The sequence below is a fragment of the Rana temporaria genome, chromosome 9 (genome assembly GCF_905171775.1).
Source record: "Rana temporaria chromosome 9, aRanTem1.1, whole genome shotgun sequence".
In the NCBI taxonomy this organism is placed as follows: Eukaryota; Metazoa; Chordata; class Amphibia; order Anura; family Ranidae; genus Rana; species Rana temporaria.
In genome coordinates, this window is record NC_053497.1 from 39,946,476 (window position 1) to 39,967,674 (window position 21,199).

At 42.6% G+C, this 21,199-nt stretch overlaps 1 protein-coding gene across 1 annotated transcript; it reads left to right on the forward strand.

Moving 5' to 3' along the window:
* Positions 1–573: 573 nt before the first annotated feature.
* LOC120913370 (olfactomedin-4-like) lies at positions 574–17,745 on the forward strand. Its single transcript, XM_040323250.1, has 5 exons — positions 574–665; positions 3,404–3,553; positions 6,936–7,148; positions 12,333–12,492; positions 16,841–17,745. Exons 1-5 carry the CDS (start codon positions 609–611, stop codon positions 17,641–17,643), a joined length of 1,383 nt encoding a protein of 460 aa, XP_040179184.1. The 5' UTR covers positions 574–608; the 3' UTR covers positions 17,644–17,745.
* Positions 17,746–21,199: the final 3,454 nt, after the last annotated feature.

Consider the following 21,199-nt stretch of genomic DNA (forward strand, 5'->3'; position numbering starts at 1 on the left):
GATCATACAGAAATTTTCCAACTGTTGGTGCAATGAATTTAAAGAGACCCATGTCTGACCATCCAGGGCAAAATAAATAAGTCACATAATTCTCTCCCCACACCACCACTCTTACCTGAAACATACACCACCACCACCAGTATGTAGTCACCTTTCCTTGCTCTGTTCAATTGCCGATGGCAAAGTGCAACATGGGTACACGGTAGGAGTCCATAGCCCTGTGTGAGCTCTGACAAGTCAATATTGATCAATGAATATATATATATATATATATATATATATACACACACACATATATATATACATATATACACACATATATACACAAAATACTTACATTTATTTTAGTTAACAAGGGGTATTCTCTCAACAACTTACAATTTTTACCCGGTGGATTTGAATACCCCAACTATCTTGGTGCCATCACATGCTTTTGCAATATAAAGTCTGTGCCACGTTCAGTTAAAATCCCTTTTTAATCTGTCATCGTTTTGGCAAAGAAAAAAAATATCATCCATGCACAATATGACAGTTAAGGGGTGTGGCTATATCTCACCATATATAGGTGTACTGGTTGAGGTCTCAACACAGAAGACAAGAACATCACCATGCTCCCACTGATTATATTATTCTTGAGAATTTTCCAAAATCAGGCTACCAGTCTGGTAAGTTATTTTGCGTATCTCCATTCATAGTGGGCACAAGGTAAGGCTTGAAGGAAAATCAGATTCTTGACACAATAGTGATAATTGACATGCTTCGTGTTAACAAATGTTGTAAAATTATCTAAATTACCAGAATTTTACAATACGTTTGAATGAGATGTTGCCATTCAGTCAGGGGTTCTTGAAGGACAAGGTCAGGGTGCCATCATCCTAGGTATATCCGGACCTAGAAGCTTTGGAAGTGGGGCAGATATAATTCTGTGTTTTACTTGTTTCTGTTAGGAGTATGAAGGATACCATTGTTGACTTTCTTTTTATGAAAAAAAAAAAATTGTTTCCTAGGTGTCATCCTAATGCTCCAATGCATTCAGTACTTTCGAGATAATCAACCTGGAACATGCATGCAAAGCAGGGAGTTGTGTGATTCCTAAAGTGCATGTTTCCTAATTTCAGTTCCTCAGAAAATATTGAAGCCATTAAATGAGGATGACAGGCAACTGATATTTTAAAGAACTCAGCAACACAGTTTACATGTTCCCTATATCACAGCGTTCCTTTAAGAGTCGTTTTACTTTCCTGTAATACTCAGTCATCAGTCTCCCATATTTAGAAATTTTGGTGATTACCACTCTAAGCAACAGTTCTAATTCCTGCTCAGCCCCACAGTGATTGACCCCACAGCATGTAATCTAATCCAGCATTTTACTTGCTTAGATTAACAAATTTTCTATCTGAATGCTGAGCATACAAAATTGATAAACCAAACCTATATGAATATCAAATTATCTTTTCAACACCTACATTTCATATACGAGCAGACATTGGCACTCAGAAAAAGAAACAGAGAGCACATCTCCCAACAGTGGCACCCATGGTTGGCATGGTACAACAATAAAACTTTGATGTCCCTACCAGCACTCTAAGCTACAATGTCAAGGTGCATTCATTCCTCCCTAAGTCTATTCCTGACATTTACTTGTTTTATCAATCTCGTATTTTGTTTCGTATTACTATGCATTGACCAATACGATTGAATGGAACTTATCTAAGGAGGGGAGAGCTGGCTCGAGTCCTGGACACTGTCTTGAACCCGTAAGGGGTGCCCGGGATGGGAGCCAGCCCCTCCCTCCAATACTTTACCAAGATAAGGTATTACACATTACACATATTGTTATGCATATCTATTGTAGACTCTGTACTGTTGCCTTATTCTAAAACACACATGGCATTGTTCTACTGCCCTTCAACAATTCAGGTTTTCCTTTTTCTTTTATTAGTACATTGCTTATATGTGCATATGTTCCCTGTAAAAACCCAATAAAAACCTATTGGAAAAAAAAAATTATCTTTTAAAAACAGGAACATGTATATCGTACATTACAGTAGCATTCCAAAGATTGAGAACATTTTCAGGCAATAGTAGACATGTGCATTCGTTTTCGTCCGAATCCATTTTCGTTCTAATTTCAGGTATTTTCGTTATCGTTTTAACAAACGATAACGAAAGAGCTGGATCTGAAATCCGAAAGATCTGACATAAAAAATGCTTTATTTTCGCTTCGTTCCGACAACAGTTCGATATAGATAGAAGATTCGACATGACTCTGACAATAGCGATCTGTGTCAATCGAATCTGTGGTCGATTGTGCCTAACTTTAACTCTATTAGTCCAAGATTATTGTACATAGAGAGGAAAGGTTCGGCATTATAGAGACAATAGCAAAAAAGGTTGAATGTGCCTAACCTAACTTTATTAGTCCAAGATTATTATACATAGAGAGAAAAGATTCGACATTATAGAGACATGAAGATTCGATGAAGCAGCTACAAACATACGATTACCTCGAGTAGACATTTATGGTCAAATGCTCCACCCATAGACTATAGAAGAATTTGAATGTGGGTTAACTAGTAATAATAATTTATAAATATAATTATTACTAGTGTCATACAACATTAGAATTCTACTATAGCTTGTAGGCGTAACATCTGACCAGAAATGTAAGATCGCGGCGTCGTACAGTTTAGCTGCTCCTCCGAATCTTCTTAGAACATTTGACAGACACTATAAGCCTTAAATTACAAATTTGACCCTAATAAATTTTGATTTTTGGACGAATGCATTTTTTTACGAAACAAAATAAATAAAAACTAATTTTGGGAGTACCAAAATAAATGTATTTTTTGGACGAAAACGAAATTCCGAAACAAAATATTTCAGTGTGCACATGTCTAGGCTCTTTTCACATGCAGCAGAGTCAGCTCCAATCAGCAGGGCTCCATGGACCTTCTGATTGGGTTCACCATAAAAACACTGACTGGCGGACCTGACTGGACTATCTACTAAAAATGCTAGTTTCCTACCTCTTTCTGGTTCAAATGGTTTCTGAGTCATTGACCAAGAAAAAACTTGCAGCAAGTCGGAGAAAAGTCAGAACTCCTGATCTGCATACTCATTCCAGGTCAGTAACCTAAAATACTAAAGCCATTTAATAAGCAAGACTACCAGGCACCTAGCATTTTCAGAAGGAGAGGCCAGAAATTGCACTCTGCAAAACAGGCACAATCAATTCCTGATACACTTTACCAACAATAGATGGATAGACAGACACGTTTGAATGAGTTTCATTTATTAATTCTGAATGTATTAAAATATTAGATGATGGTAAAGTTTTGTTCAGTGTTTTCTTTACTAGCTTAAGTCTTTTCCAGAACCTAATAGTTTTGTCCTTTAACAGATTCAGAACTCCACTGGATCTCTGGATGCAAATGGGGTCTGCCATTGCTCTGTCATGCACCCAGATTCCACCTTCCCGGTGGATCGAATGGAGAGCTTGGAAATAGCAAACCGAAACCTGACCATAACTGTCAATGAAGAAATCACCAAGGTAGACAATGCATTTCAAATATTCATCTTGTTGTGGATTTTTTGACGAGAACTGAAAACGTTCTTCCAAGATAAAAAATTGAATGAATGAAAGAGTGTGAACACCAGTTTTGAATACAATAAAACCTTGGATTGTGAGCATAATTCGTTCCGGAAACATGCTTGTAATCCAAAGCACTTGTATATCAAAGCAAATTTCCCCATAAGAAATGGAAACTCAAATGATTCGTTCCACAACCATTTATTCATAAGTTCTTCAGTTTATAGTCCATATAAAAAGATTATAGCAATGTGATAAGTTGTGTAACCATAAAATGTCCATCCACAAATTGCGGCCTCCACAAGGGGATTAGAAGCAGGAGCTCCAGAGTATAAAAGAGAAGAGAGGCGCCTCTAAGTGTAGCAGTAAGTTGCTAAATGTTGTAGCTTCATTAAAATGTAATCATATTGCACTTCTCTTCTCTTTTATACTCAGCTGTGACATGACGCTACATCGCTTGTATATCAAGTCAAAATTTGTTAAAAAATTTAGCTTGTCTTGCAAAACGCTCTCAAACCAAATTACTCTCAAACTAAGGTTTTACTGTATAAATATACTGCACATATTCAATCTTTAATACCATAGCCTTGTAGCATTTGGAACGTGCAATTAGTTCCAGGCAACAGAGCTGCCCTGTTTTAATAGTGGAACTTCCCCTATCTCAATTCCCCCCCCCCCACAAAAGTGGAACTTCCCCAATCTTGATTCCTCCCCCCCTCCGGTGTCACATTTGGCACCTTTCAGGGGGAGGGGGGGTGCAGATACCTGTATAATAGCAATCTATAACAGGTATTTGCACCCACGTCCGGGCATAGATAGCTGTAGAATGTGCGGGTATCTACGGACCCCCCCCTCACTGTCTTCTGGGAGACACACGGGTCCCTGAAGACAGCAGGGACCATTCAGACTGTGCAGTGTAACTTGTGCATGCGCAGTAGGGAACCAGGAAGTGAAGCTGCAAGATTTCTTACCGAAGATGGCATCGGCAGCATCTGAGGACCGAGGGACAGGTCGGCCTCAGGTGCCAACATCGTGGGCGCCCTGGACAGGTAAGTGTCCTTATTTTAAAAGTCAGCAGCTGCAGTATTTGTAGCTGATGACTTTCGGAAAAAAAAAAATAGGCGGACCTTCGCTTTAAAGGCGTTGTAAAGGCATAAGGCTTTTTATCGTAATGCATTCTATGCATTACGATAAAAAGCCTTCTGTGTGTATCAGCCTCCCCAGCACCCCTTAATACTTACATGAGCCTCATCTCTCTCCAGTGATGTCCACGAGTCTCTTGGCCACCCAGGACTCTACCCCCTAATTGGCTAAGACACAGCAGCGGCATTGGCTCCCGCGGCTGTCAATCAAAAATCAGTTAGCCAATCAGGGGAGAGAGGGAGCGGGCCGAACAGCAGCTCCAATGTCTGCTTGCTGTGGGGGCACTCGACAAGAGGGAGGGCCAGGGGATAGCAAAGAGGGACCCGAGATGAGGAGGATCTAGGCTGCCCAGTGCAAAACCACTACACAGACGAGGTAAGTATAACATTTGTTGTTTTAAAAAATAAAAAATAAATCACTTCAAGCAAACGACTGTTCACTTTGCAAGGCAATTTTCCACAGACTTTAACGAATGAGGTGAAGCTCTGCTGACTTCTATCATCCAATCACCTGCAAGCAAAAATGCTGTTTTTCTTTTTTATTGTGATTGGGTATTCTTTGCAAAGTGAAATTTAACCACATTTAATAAGCGCTGGAGAAAGGTCCCTTAACCACTTCAGCCTTGGAAAAATGTACCCCCTTGTCCAGAGCATAAAGCATTAAAGGGTCACTAAAGGAAAAAATGTTTTTAGCTTAAATGACTGTTTACAGGGTATAGAAACATAATAGTTAACTGATTCATTTTAAAAATGATTAAAAATAGATAAAAAACAATCATATAATGTGCCTACAGTTTAGTTTCGTTTTTGCTGTTGTTTCCTGGTTCTTTGAAAGAGACAAAGAGCCAATAGAGGGCAGTGATGGTTTGTAAAATGAAACTGGATTGGTGCTGACACACAGTAATCACACCTCCTTGATTAGTGACCACAGTGAGAAATCTCCCAGTACTGTGGTGATCAGGAAACAGACAACCAGGAAGTGTCCAGAACAGAGAGGAATTACAGCAACATCAAAGCAAAAACAAACAATGAGGACATGAAACCAGGACTGCAGTAATGTAAAGGAAGCTATTTAGCTAAAAAAAAAAAATTCCTTTAGTGACCCTTTAAAATAGATCCCCTACAGCCAGCAACAATAGATCCCCCTAACAACAATGGACCACACACAACAAAATTTCCCCCCCAGCAACAATAGACTCCCAAGCAGCATCAACAGATCTCCGCACAGCCAGCATTAAAGGATCACTAAAGATATATATATATATATATATATATATATATATATATATATATATATATATATATATATATATATATATATATTTAAATAACAAACATGTTATACTTACCTCCACTGTGTAGCTCGTTTTGCACAGAGTGGCCCCAAACCTGGTCTTCTGGGGTCCCTTGGCGGCTGTCTTGCCCCCCCCCCCCTGCAAGGACTCAGCACCTTCATACGAGCGTGCTCACATGGTGTTGAGTTCTTGCGGGCGCGCTCCTGTGATACAGCCGGCGGCCATAGCGGCTCACTGTATCACTCGGCCCCGCCCCCCGGTGCACCGCGTCATTGGATGTGATTGACAGCAGCGTGGGACTTTCGAGGGGTCAGGTAAGTATAACAGGGGGGCTGGGGGGGCCGGTATTGCCGGATGTTTTTTCACCCTAATGCATAGAATGCATTAAGGTGAAAAAACATTTACCTTTACAACCCCTTTAATAGACTCTCTGGCAGCCAATAACAATAGACCCCTCCCCCAACAGTAGATCTCTTTCAGCAACAAATAACCCCCAGCAACATAAGACCCCCAGCCACAATAGGTCCCCCACCAGCATCAGTAGACCTCATCAGCAACAATAGACCCCCCCCCTGAAAAAATTGATCCCCAGCAGTGAGCATCAATACCCTGCAGTACACCCCAGCACCCCTTGCCTTGACATACAGTCAGTCCAGGAGGTGCCGGAACTGTGTTCCCCCATGTTCCCCCACGTTCCCCCACGTTCCCCCGCGTTCCCGCTGAAAAAAGTCCCTGTAAACACCTATATGTTGCATGAATGCCTGAACAAGCATGTTTGAAACATTATACTTTAAGCGTCTTTAGGGGCAGAAGCTGACATGAATAGTTTAGCATCTTCCAAAACCACTGTTGAATAAGGGAAAATTACACAAAATAATAAAGTAAATATGTAGAATGTTTTTAAAGATCCACAGCTATGAGAGCACAGTGAGTGTCTACATGGAGCAGCTGAAGGGCCTAACCAAACGTGTGGAGGCAATGGAGAAAGGAGGTGTCTCCTACTCTGAGCTGGACTTCGAGCTCATCAAGCTGGAGATCAAAGAGATGGAGAACGTCATACTGCAGCTAAAAACCTCATTAAATGGCTCAAATGTGATTGTGGAGACTCTCTACCAGGAGGTGAGAAAAATAATGCTTATAATAATTATCAGATGATAATTAGTTTAATTCCCTTCCTAAGGTGGAACCATTTATACATAATATATACATAAAGGCCCGGATTCACAAAGCACTTACGCCGACGTATCTCGAGATACGCCGCGTAAGTGTAAATATGCACCGTCGTATCTATGCGCCGTGCCCATAAACTGAGATATGCCTGAAAATAGGCTTCATCCAACCGACGTAAGCGCATATTTACGCTGGCCGCAAGTGGCGCTCCCATTGATTTCCTATTCAAATATGGAAATAAGGGAGAATGTACTTGCACCCAGCGCATAATATACGCGGTTTGCGTAAGTCATACGTCCGGCGTAAAGTTATTCCCCATATATGAGGCGCAACTCATGCTAAGGTATGGACTAGGGAACACTGCCGTTGTATTTTACGTTGTTTACGTAGTACGTGAATAGGGCTGGGCGTAGGTTACGTTCTCGTCGTAGGCAGTGATCCGTCGTATCTTAAGGAGTAGTTCCGACGTGATTCTGAGCATGCGCACTGGGATATGTCCACGGGACGGCGCATGCGCCGTTCGTTTTAAGTACTTGTATGGCACTCTGCCCATCATTTGCATGGGGTCACGCCTCATTAGCATGGCTCTTGCCCACTTCCACCTACGACGGCTTACGCCGAGGGAACCCAGCACAGTTTTGGAGGCAAGTGCTTTGTGAATTCGGTACTTGCCTCTCTGCGCTACGTCGGCGTAGCGTATATTAGATTCGCTACGCTGGCATAAATATGCGCCAATATATGTGAATCCGGGCCAAACTCTATACATAAGTGCTATAAAAAACACACATGTTAATTCATCTTTGATTTATATATACAATAAAAAATATAAAGAAATGTATAAAAAAAATTCCAAAAGTTATTGCAAGCATTACAAGCATACAGTAAATTTAACTTGACCTATTGAGTTCTGAAAATAAAACATTAGTGATAATATGATTCAGTGAAATCAAGGATGCTATAGCCAAAAACAAGTAAAAAACATAGTCCTTGTAGTGCAGAGTAATGCCGCGTACACACGACCGTTATTCATGTCATGGAAAAAAACAATGTTTTTCTCGACGTGATTCCTCCCAAGCCTGACTTGCATACACACGCTCGTGATAAAAAATGCTTCTGAAAAGCACGGTGAAGTACAACACGTATGACGGCAATATAAAGGGGAAGTTCCATTCGAATGGCGCCACCCTTTGGGCTGATTATGCAAATTTCCCTTCTCATAACTTGCTTCTGAGCAGGCACGTTTTTTTCCCCGTCGTTAAAGCCTACACACGACCGTTTTTGACGACGTGAAAATCGGCGCAAAACAATTGAGCAGGTTCTAAATTTTTAATGGCCATTTTTCTCATCGCAAAAAATGCTCTGGAGCACACGATCCTTTTTCACGACCAATTGAAAAAATTGTATTTTTCTCGTCATGAAAAACGGTTGTGTGTGCGCGGCATTAGACCTGAAATATGCCTTAATTTAAAGTGAAACTTCTAAAGTAATCTAAAGCCTCAAACACACTATCAGACTTCCATAAGACAAATCAGTGTCTGAAGGGCGTTGGCAGTGAACTTGGTATGCATACAGACGGCAGAACATTTTCAGAAAACATACACCAAACAACGTGTTTTTTCAGCTCTTTACCGCCACCCTTTGAGCAACTTCTGCCATTGTTGTCTGATATTTAGCATTGTGTCAAGTACCTGGTGGAAATCAAGCTGGAGTGGGGGCTTCTCTTGCACCCCCTGTCTGACACCCCTGGTAGTGATGACAGGTAATGACGGAAACACAGAGTGGCACGAGGGCCGATGTAATGGATGGCGCTGGCTGAGTCTTGGCAGGAACCAGGTGGCTGTAGAGCACTGAGCAGACTCTGAGAATGGGAGCTCCGTAACGCTGGGTCAGCAGATTGATGCGCAGCTGGGACGTAAGCCAGGAGGTCATCAACAGCCCGACAGAGCAGGTACCGACAAGAGACGCAGAGGCAGAGACGGGACACAGGCAGGGTTCGGTACACAGACGGGCAGCAAGGTGCAGTAACATCAGGCAGAAGCGGAGTCAGACACAAGCCAGGATCAGGTAGTGTCAGGACCATTAAGGTAAGTACTCACCGAGGCCGAGTTGCTGAGGGCGGCTCACCTTTGCGACCCTGTGCAGACCGCTCCCTGGAGTTAGAACAGAGGAGGGACGGCACAAGGAGGCACCGGTGCCGGGAACTGGTAGGCAGACTTGGTGCAGCTGACGAAAACAGGGCAGGTGCAGAGGACTGGAGACAGTCGTTGATCAGGCAGGAACAGGCAGGTAAGTCCAGAAGGGACCAACAGGAAACAAGGCAAATCCGGGTCACAGGCCGTGGGTCAGGATTTGGAGAGAGCAGAGGAAGTCCGTGAGAGCAAGCCAAGGTCAAGGGGGCAGGAGACAACAGCAAATCCGATAAGCAGGCAGGGGTCAAGTGTAGGAGACGGCAGAGAATAGTCAAGGTCCAATCCGGGTCAAACAGGTCAGGGTATTCAGGTTTCAAGGTTCTCTCACAGGATAAAGCTGACAACAAACCAGCAATTAGCAAAGGGGAAGGGGCTGGCTTAAATAGGCCGCACTGGCCACTGATTGGTCCACAGAAGTACAGGTTCAGAACCAGGCTCCAACGGACAGCACACAGACTAGAACTGAGCAGTGGCTCAGAGACAAAGAGCCGGACCTGAAAATGGAGAGGTCCCAGGTTCGATTCTACCCAGAACCAACTGGGGAATGTGACCGTGAAAGGTCTGTGCCCTGACAGGTAGGCAGGCGGAGATCAAAGAGTAGGTTCAGATAAAGCCAGGTCAAGACACAGGAAACTTGAATCAGAACGGGTAAACAGACACTAGCTGAAAGACCACTCAGCAATGTTCATGTGTCAGTGTTCAGTTTAAATAAGGTTACTTGGCGCCCATACGTGCACATGCGCGCACGTGTGCACACATGCACATCGGGGCGCGCCCGTGCACGCACGCGCATGCGCCAATACAAGTCCTTCTTTGTGCACACACTGGTGTGCCCGTGCTTGTGTGCAGGTGCGCGTCTGTTGGCCGGACTTCTCTTACACATTGGTTCGGAGCATGCGTGTTTGTACTTTGGATTTTAGTCCGCCGGTTTTGTGTACACACGATCGGATAATCCGACGTAACACATTTATTGTCAGACAGTTGGTGAGCATGAACAGCCAACATTTTTTGTCATTAATTCCGCCAACAATTGTCTGATGGACATACACACGGTCGGATTATCCAACACAACTCGTTGATCAGACATATATTGTCGTAAAATCCGATCGTGTGTACGGGCCTTAAGTCTTGGATTTCTTCCATACACCCTGCTATGCAGTGATTCTGAATAGTGTTTCCCAGTGCCAATCCACACACATAAGGGATAGCTCCCACCTTCTGTTTTTGACCTCAACTAAAATATATTAGATAGGTTACATACTCTTTGTCCCCTCAACTGAGGTAATATTGCATCAAATCTTGTCCAGCTTATGGCATAACCACATGCTCTAAAAAAAGGAGAGGAACCAAAATGCAACAGTGTAAAACCATAAAATTAACAGCATAACTAATATGCAGAAATAGATATGAAACAAATGCAAATGACACCCAGTACAGATGTAGGTGGCCATGGTGGCAATGTTTGAGGATAAATGTACACCTTGATCAAGTCCACCCCCACCTGGTAGATTTTTTTTATTTATTATTGTATTGTGACTTAATCCCCCTCCCTACCCTCTATTCTAAGGCAGCCATGTGGAATGCTTTCTGACACCAATGCTATAGTTGTGTCCTGTATTACATGACTATATGTAAATTTAAAGCTGTTGTAAAGGTTTCTTTAACCTCCCTGGCGGTATGATTCTTTCAGAAAAAAGGTGCTGAAAGCGGTACCATTATTTGCAAGGAAATTTGGCGTTTTATACTGTAGGCCTGTAATTTTTAGAAATAACTCACATAAATCTGACCAAAGAAGAGTCTTGTAGGCATCCCGGGTATGACATTTTTTTAAAAACAAAATTATAAATTATAATATAATAAATAATTATAAATAATTATAACAAATAATAATAAGATTATAATAAAAATTATTCAATAATGTAATCAACTCAAAATCACTGAAATTTGCTCAGTTGCAGAATTGTTGCTGTCATTACTTTTATTTTTTATGACGAATTTCCCCACAAATCGCTATCGCACAATTCTGCAAGTGATTATAATTTATTATCGCTGTTTTCTAGCTGCTCTAAAACCATTTTTGACATAAAGGGACACTTTTGGACAATCTACAGTTTGCAGGCAGAAAGAACAGTTTTTATTTTATAAAAGTACATGTAGGGCACTGGGCAGACCACTAGGGACAAGGGGGTGTGTATTTTTTACATACAGTACTGTACTCTATAAGAGTACAGTATACTGTATGTAATGTGTTTGTTTACGCTTTTGAATTTGGCGCCGTTCTCCGCTCCCGTGCGTTGTAACGTCGCAGGGAACGGAGATTGGCGGCACAGGAGGACACTGTGTGAATCGAGCGAGGTCCTGCTCGCTCACACAGTGCGGTGGCATCGCTGGATCCAGGAACAAGGTAAGTAAACCAAGCCTATGGATCCAGCGAGGCGAGCCCGAGTCTGACTCAGGGTTACTGATCCTAGCACAAAAATCTAACCCCGAGTCAGACTCGGGAATACCGCCAGGGGGGTTAATAGGTTCCTTTAAGCTAGTGCTTTGTTGGTTCACTAACCTTTACCTTCAATTTCCCTTCTAAATGTTTTTTTTCTTTGTCTGAATTTCTCACTTCCTGTTTCTCCTCAGTAAGCTTGCCCCCATCATCCAAGCTGTTTTGGCTGGGGGTTAGTCAGCCAGAACAGCTTAGCGAGGAGGAACAGAAGGTGATAAATTCAGACAAAGAAAACAAAAAAAAAATAACATTTAGAAGGGAAATCGAAGGAAAAGGTAAGTGAACCAACAATGCACTAGCTTAAAGGAACCTATTTAGAAAAAAAAAACCTTTACAACCCCTTTAAGATTTGATATAATTAATGGAAAAGTATAAAAAAAGCTGACCCAAAATCAGTATAGTTTATTTCAACTTCATAATCAGCTTTATTTGTTCTTTCTTTGATAGATTCGCAATATTTCCGTCATGGTTAGTCAACTGGAGGTCTATGATAAGAACAATGTCCTGGTGATCAGACGGGAGATTGGCGAGCTACAGAAACGGTTGGAAGAGTGTCAGCAAAACGATTCTAAACCAAATCTATGGTCCCTTCCTCCAGCACACTACGGTAGGTCACAACAATGTCTACAGGTTAATAGATTACAGCAGGATTAGGCAACCTTAAAGAGGACAAGATCTACCTGAACAACATGAGATATATCAAAGATTTCTGGCATCACCCCGCATTTACCCCATCTAGGTCGCGGGCAGTGCTTCCTCCGGGCGGTGGCTTCACCCTGCGTCTTCTCCTCGACTTCGGCGGCCTCCCCTGTGTCTCCTCCTCAGCAGCCAATAGGATCGCTTCTCCTCTCGGCCAATCGGGAGATGGGTCTCAGGACCTACTTCCTGATTGACTGGGAGGAGTTTTAGGAAGACAATAGCGAATATTAATTTGCCATTGTCACAGCACTGCGCCCCGAGCCCACCCTTTTTTGAAGCCAAATAGAGCCTCAGGTTCTAATCACGTGCATCTAAAAAAACATTGGAATCCATGCGTCCGGCGTTTGGTGGGTGCTTTTGCATGCTAAACACAACCCATTCAAGTAAATGGGACCACTTTGCAAGTCCCCCACAACTGCATGCTGCTGCGGGGTCCAAGGGGTTACAGCAGGTTGTGAGAAAGCAACACAACACTGCCTGCTTTAACACCTTGTTTGCTGTACTGCACAAGGTTGCAGGACACTTACAGAGTGGCTTCATTCACTTGTATGGGTCATGCTTGGGAGGTGCTACACCCACCAACCATGACAGGGCGTAAAAACTCCTGCAGCGACATGTGTACACCTCTGGCCACTACAGCTCAAGGGGGTGCAGTTGGGACAGGGGTAATAAAAACAAAACCTAACTGCAAATGTAAATGAACCCTTACTGTTATGAGCCCCCTATAAGGATGCTTTCACATTGAGGTCTGTGGTTTACCCACACCGTGGGTGCAGTACAGTGCATCTGCAACTTTCCAGGGTTAGCTGCGCTTTGCCATAGACTTTAATTTTATTCTGCAGGTGTGATGCATTTTCTGAAAATGCACCTAAACTCCTGTATTCAGGAGTTTTGGTGCGCTTTCAGAAAGTGCACCAAACCCGCAGGGTATAATAGAAAGCTATGGCTAAGCTCAGCAAACCTGCAGGGAAGCTTCAGGTGCACTGCACCCACAATGTGGGTAAATCTGAGCACATCAGTGTGAAAGCAGCCTTATATGTATTGCTTCACACTGACCTGGAGATCGTTTATTTCCTGCTGCTGGAACCAATCTGGAGACCACTAGCCGGGATAAGAGATGGAGTGCTGTTGGTGTCACTCCGCATGGGACAGGGGGCAGCACTACCGAGGAGGCATCGGTTTATACGGCTCTTGCTCCCTACTACCGCTCCAACTTTACAACCAGTCCCTCTGCATTGCACTCTGTTTGATGCTCTGGAATGTCAGTCAGCAAGCCCAGATCGTGATCTACCAGTAACCTGTCTGCGATCTACTGGTTGCTGACCCCCAAACATAGATGAGCTGGCACTTGCCTCAAGCCTAATATATACATACAAGTAGGACGTACATCATGGGGAGTAGGGATAATGGAGGTCATAACTGAGGCATGACAGGACTATATAAGAATGTAATAAAGTTCATGGGGTCCATGCAAAAACATCTTGAGAGGCATCCCAGTGAAAAGCAAGAAGCAGCTTCTGGAACAACTGAGGAAAAGGCATAGGTGCCAATCTGAGTGTAGTAAGTTGGTGAGTTTAATACATATGTACAATAAGGGTACTCACAATGGTAAAATGTCTCAGTAGGCATAGAGCACAAAGTGCATACGGGATCTCCGGGAAGGGAACATCCGATTGGCTTCTGCGGTGGGTAATTAAACGGTCCGCACGGCTGGATGCTGACGCTTCCTGGAACTCACAGTGACGTCACTTCCGGGACACAGTGAGGAGATCTTTGGTAAAAGTAGAATATAAAGAGGTGGACTTCAGACAATGCTACAACAACCAGATTCTTGACTGGCATACATTAATTTTCCTATACATTCTGATAATCTACCAACATTTAAAGTCTTTCAAGCGGAGTTCCAGTCACCTGTGAAAAAAATAAAAGCCAGCCGCTACAAAAACTGTAGTAGCTGATTTAAAAAAAAATATCCACTCACCTGTCGCACAATCCAGCGGTGTGCTCACCCCAGTTGGTTGCACCTGCTAGCTTCATTCCTAGGTGCCGGCATCTTCCACTATGGGCACTTGGTATGTGACAGATTGCGGATTCACAGACGTGGTACCAACTGTGCAGGCGCGAGCAGCGCTGCACATTGTGACTGGTCAATGCAGTCTTCTGTGACCTGTCAATGTCCCAGAAGACTGCAGGGGAAGGGGAGAGAGGAGAACTTCGGTTTTTGACCGCCTAGACAGTCGGAATGGAACTGGGAACGAGTAAATCAAGTAATCGACCCCCCCCCCCCTCAAAGGTGCCAATTCTTCAACAGGTGCGGGGGATGAGTCCTTAAATTGGAACCTCCCCTTTTCGATAGAGCCCCACTGTAAATCATTTAGTATTCTTTTAGCAAACCCTGATGAAGAGGGCATTTTGAAGCCCTTACAACGCATTGGCTAGATGTACAGATTTCACTTGAACCTTTTATTCCAGTGTGGCGCTCCTGTTCATATTTACTGCTCTATAAATACGCATCTATCCATGTCCCCTCCCTGCTCTTTTGGAGCTGTGAATAGATTAACATACATGTCAACAAACAACAAAATAGGAGGCATTCTACAAATATAATCAAATATAATCCTCATTGGGGGTACCACATCCTGAATAATGAATATGTAAAGCTCCCTAACCGAAAAGGAAAAACTAAAGGACTTTAACCTCCCTGGCGGTATGATTCTTTCAGAAAAAACATGCTGAAAGCGGTACCATTATTTGCAAGGAAATTTGGCGTTTTATACTGTAGGTCTGTAATTTTTAGAAATAACTCACTTAAATCTGACCAAACAAGATTCTAATAGGCATCCCGGGTATGACATTTTTTTAAAAACAAAATTATAAATTATAATATAATAAATAATTATAAATAATTATAACAAATAATAATATAATTATAATAAAAATTATTCAATAATGTAATCAAATTAAAATCACTGAAATTTGCTCAGTTGCAGAATTGTTGCTGTCATTATTTTATTTTTTTTATGACGAATTTCCCCACAAATCGCTATCGCACAATTCTGCAAGTGATTATAATTTATTATCGCTGTTTTTTAGCTGATCTAAAACTATTTTTGACATAAAGGGACACTTTTGGTTGCTATGGACAATCTACAGTTTGCAGGGAGAAAGAAACGTTTTTATTATATAAAATGACATGCATGACACAGGACAGACCACTAGGGACAGGGGGGGTGTGTTTTTTTTACATACAGTACTGTAATCTATAAGATTACAGTATACTGTATGTAAGGTGTTTGTTTACATTTTTGAATTTGGCGCCGTTCTCCGTCCCCGTGCGTCGTAACGTCGCAGGGAACGGAGATCGGCGTCACACGGAGGCACTATGTGAATCGAGCGAGGTCCTGCTCGCTCACACAGCGCGGTGGCATCGCTGGATCCAGGGACAAGGTAAGTAAAAAGTGCCTGTGGATCTAGCGAGGCAAGCCCGAGTCTGACTCGGGGTTACCGATCGTAGCAGGAAAATCTAACCCCGAGTCAGTCTCGGGAACACCGCCAGGCAGGTTAAAGCTGGGATTGTGCAGACACAAATGATCTTGGTCATAACCATTTCACAGTTTTGGGATTAGGGATGATTGACCAAAGCATGCACCATGACCTGCATGCTTTGGCCAATCCCAGCGCCCTCAGCAAAGAGAGCCATAATTGACCAAAGGCCAATCATGGCTCAGTGGGACTAAGTCCATGCACCAAACTATATAAGGCTGCCTGCACGTCGGCCCTGTGTAGTGTGTTGGCGTAGATGGAGAGAAAGAGTGTGATTTAGAGTGATCAGGCAGGTAGATTATTCAGTCAGCTCAGCTGCAGTGTATTATATATATGAAATACACTGGGAAGTTTCTACTTCTATGAGGTATAGGTGTATATGAATAATACCATATTCTGTTAATGGAAATTTAAAATTATTTAAAAAGTTTAAGATTTAATAAATAGTAGAGAGAGGGTGGGCACTCAGGAGCTCAGATATCTCACCAATAAAGACCCTGAGCTATCTTAGTTAGTTACATAGCAACTTTTAGAGAACTTTCAGGCTGGAAAGTGTAGGGTGCCATATAACTTTTTTGGCTATTTGTAGAACTCGATAACATTTCTGCTTTATATATGCCATTTTGTAGAGCCAACGCTGATTTTTACTCCCAGGTATTAATATTAGAAAATACTCCATTTATATTTTACAATTTACTTTTTATGTTTCACAGGTACTTGTGACCATGGACACAGTGTGAATATCAGTAAACCGTATATAGTGCAGCAGAATTTGAATGGTGCAAGCTACCCATCAGGAGGATGGGGAAAAGACTCATTATTGGGAGCTGATCAGTCCACTTTTTGGGTTGCCCCACTACCTACTGACGGACGCGTGATGTATTATATATACAGCTATCCTTCTTATAATGACCTTCTGCTCTACAAACACACGGCATCAAAAACCCTTAGCGGTTCTAATTACGGGCAAGGTGCTGGAATGATTATGTACAACGATACAATGTATTATAATTGCTACAATTCCAATAATCTCTGCAAATACAACATGAAAACTAATGTAGCCCAGCAATTGGCACTAAGAGATGCAACTTACAACAACCGCTTCTCCTATGCATCCACACCTTGGCAGGACATCGATCTTGCGGCCGATGAAGAGGGTCTTTGGGTCATTTATGCAAATGAAAAAGAGGGTGGGAACATTCTTATTAGCAAACTTGATGCTAACACATTGGAAGTAAAGCAAACCTGGTCCACCTCACTTTACAAGCCAGGTGTTTCCAATGCTTTCATGGTCTGTGGGGTCTTGTATGCTACAAGAATCTACAGAACAAAAATGGAGGAGATCTTCTACATGTATGACACTAAAACTGGTAAGGAAGAGAATCTGAGTATCCCCTTTGAGAAGATGAAGGACACAATGCATAGTCTGTCCTACAACCCAAATGACCGCAAGCTCTACATGTACAGTGATGGATTCCTGTTCACCTATGACCTCACTTTCTTGCCAAACAAATAAAACGTTTAACATGTGCCCTAATATTGAATAGAAAAGCTAGCTTAAAAAATAATCTTAAAGAGAGCTACCCAATTAAAAAATGTACCATTTTCTTTTATTTAATGCAAATATTAAAGTGCAATATGTAATAGCAACCCAACATATATATTATATTACTCTTCTAGCTGCTCTAAACTGATAAAAGTTTGCTATGATTGGTTGATTTGTGTTTCTGTTTTGGGGTACATTCCATTGTTTTAAAAGTGTTACAGTACACAACCTGTCAAGGTACCATGAGACTCCTCAATTAGTGAGAAGCACCTGGCTATTCAAAATATTCACAGTCTATTGTACTCTTTGGGTGCCACCATTTTCTTCAGTTACATAGCAACTGAAAATTCAGGTTCTAGATAAAAGGCAAGTTATTCACCAAGAATCTGGGTAACCACAATGTTCCTTTAAAATACAGATATACAAAAATTAACACTTAGGCCTCGTACACACGTCTGAGAATCTCGTCAAGAAAAACCCGTTGTTTTCCCGGACGAGATTCTTGGCAAGAAACTCTTGCCGCCGGAGTGTACTGACTTTCATTTCACTGAAAGAAAAAACAAAGTGACGTCATTGCATATGACGAGCATGCGCTCGTCACATTCAATGCCGTCGCCGCCATCTTGCTTCACCCTACCTATGCCGTGGAAGCTACCGCGCATGCGTCAAAGTCATTTCACTCTCGAGAAACCCGAGAGTGTGTATACTTACCTGTCGCCGTGGAAACCTGTGCATGCTCGAAATGACTTTAAAGCATGCGCGGTAGCTTCCATGGCATAGGTAGGGTGAAGCAAGATGGCGGGGACGGCATCAAATGTGACAAACGCATGCTCGTCATGCGCAATGACATCACTGGGCTCTTTCCTTTCAAGAGAACCGCAGTTCTTTTGAAATGAAAGTCAGTACACTCCGGCGGCAAGAGTTTCTTGCTTTGCCCAGATTTGCACTATAACTTTTGTTTTTTTTCTCATTGGCTACAACTGCTGAAAACAGCCATTATAGCACATAAGTCATTAATATATAGATAAATAAGTAGAACGTATAATGTGATTTACAGCATTAACCATATATTTGCATGTGATTTATTATTGTATTTCCTTCCTGAAATTGTCTGTAGCTTTATGGCATAAAATAAATAAAAGTGAGCATTTAAAGAAATGTGTTTGTCATTCCTGTAGACTGCAGTGTCTTTCAGTTACTCCATAGTTTGGTCCATCTATGCAATCATGGGCATCCGCTCCATAGGGCAAGGGGGGGCAATTGACCCCCCCTGGAAAATCGAGAAGGTGTTGAAGAGTCTAGCGTCCGCGGGCTGTCTGAGCGGTCTCGGCCCAAATGTCACACAGGCACAGTGAGCAGAGTGAAGCCGCCTCCCCCTCCGGTGTTTATGTGTACACAGGAGGAGGGAACCTGCTGTGCCTGTGCCGCGCTGATGGCTGATCTGAGGAACTGAATGCGATGGGGGGAGGGGGGTCCGTCTTTGCTGAAGGGGGATCTATGCTGAATTGAGGGGTCTGTGCGGAATGGGGGGTCTGTGCTGAAGGGGGGGTCCATCTGTGCTGAATGGAGGGGTCTGTGCAGAATGGGGGGGTCTGTGCTGAAGGGGGGTCCATCTGTGCTGAATGGAGGGGTCTGTGCTGAAGGGGGGTCTGTACATTCTCTTGGCTATATTTATATGGGCATGGAGTGAAGCTAAATTATCTCAAGAGCTATTTCACACTGCCAGCTGACCACGTTATCGGTAAAGCGCCACAAAAAAAGCGGCGTTTTACCATTGTTTCAGCTGCGCTATTCGGCCACCAGCGGGGCGTCTTTAACCCCCGTTAGCGTTATAAGAAAGGGTTAAATGCGACTGTGTATCACTGCTGCCGAAGCACCCCCCTCTGAAAAAATTTCAGCGGACGCCCATGTATGCAATCCTATTTTTTTATATATTATAGATTATATAATATATCAATATTATAGATTAAATTCTGCTAACTTGCCTGGTTTATTCACAATGTCTTGTTTTTTTAAATGATGGCTGAAATAATTTTCGAATTAAACAAAATCCATAAACGCTAAACAAAAATGCAAATGCAGTTCTCTTTTCTAAATGTACATTTAGCTTAAAATATGACTATACTTAGTATTGCAGATTATAATAGGTATAATGTCCCCCATGTTGTAAACGATTAATATATTGGATTACAATGAGGCTTTTTATGTTTGTCTATTGGCCCCTTCACTCTGCGTTGTTCCCTGGGGTTGCGTTATCATATTCAAATAACATGCAGTATTTTGTGTGTTCTGTTAAGGCAGGACCGATAATTTAGAATGGGCCGCAATATATGGCAAAAGAACAAAACATGGACCTGTACAATCAACAAGAAGATGCAGGTGTTTTGTCGAGATGTGCCCGCCTTCGAAAAGTGCCTCTGCATTCGTAGAACGGATAGGCACTCCAGCTGAGTTGCTGATAAGCTAGAGTGACGTCCTACAGTGCATGGGAACATCATAGGAGCCTTTTTTCGATGGGAGATACCATTTCTAGGGCACAATTTAATGCTATGCAAACAGTGGAGGGACAACGCATGTGTCATATTGTGCTATGCTGTTGTGCCACAGGTTTTCGGCGAGGCACAATGTGATATCTACTGTGTCCCTTCTGTCTTTGCATAGCTTTCAATTGTTCCTTGTGAAATGGTATCGCCCGTCTAAAAAACCCTCCTACGATGTGCGCATGCACCATGGTGACGTCGCTCCAGCTGATCGGCAACTCAGTTGGAATGCTCTTCCGTACTGCACATGCGTTTGCACTTTTTGGCACAACAGTACAGATCAGCAAAGTGGTTATACTTTATCAAGATGCCAATGCGTTTCGGCCATTCAGGCCATAATCATGACTGATTAGGGCCTATGCTCCATATTACAGCATTGGACTAAAGCAGGGGTCTCCAAACTACGGCCCTCCAGTTGTTCAGGAACTACAATTCCCATCATGCTTAATCATGTCTGTGAATGTCAGAGTTTTACAATGCCTCATGGGATGCGTAGTTCCACAACAGCCGGAGGGCTGTAGTTTGGAGATCCCTGGACTAAAGGACTAAAAAAAGATTCATGTGAGTCCCTGGAGAGCCTCTAAGATCAACTCCTACACTTCTGTCCCATGGAAGTCTTGCAGTTTGAGAAGGAGTTCAAGTCTGAGTCTGCCAAAGTGACAGCAAGAATAGCTGATACCTACATGAACACTTGGGCATCTGACCACCTGGAGTATCTCAGTTGCCAGGTGGTTTCAGCTCTCCAGAAGGAGAGAATTTTTTTTCTTTACTGAACTTATTGAAAGCTGTACATGAACAATTTTCCGACAGAAGGCAATCAGAACAACATGGTCAAAAGGCAGCTCATTGTACTCAAAAAATGTAATGAACAATTTTTGTAGGTGACACACACATTTCCCTTAGCAGGTAACTTGGGGGGAATATCCAAGAACAATTACCTTCAGTCATGTGTAAGGCCCCTTTCACACTGAGGAGTTTTTCAGGCG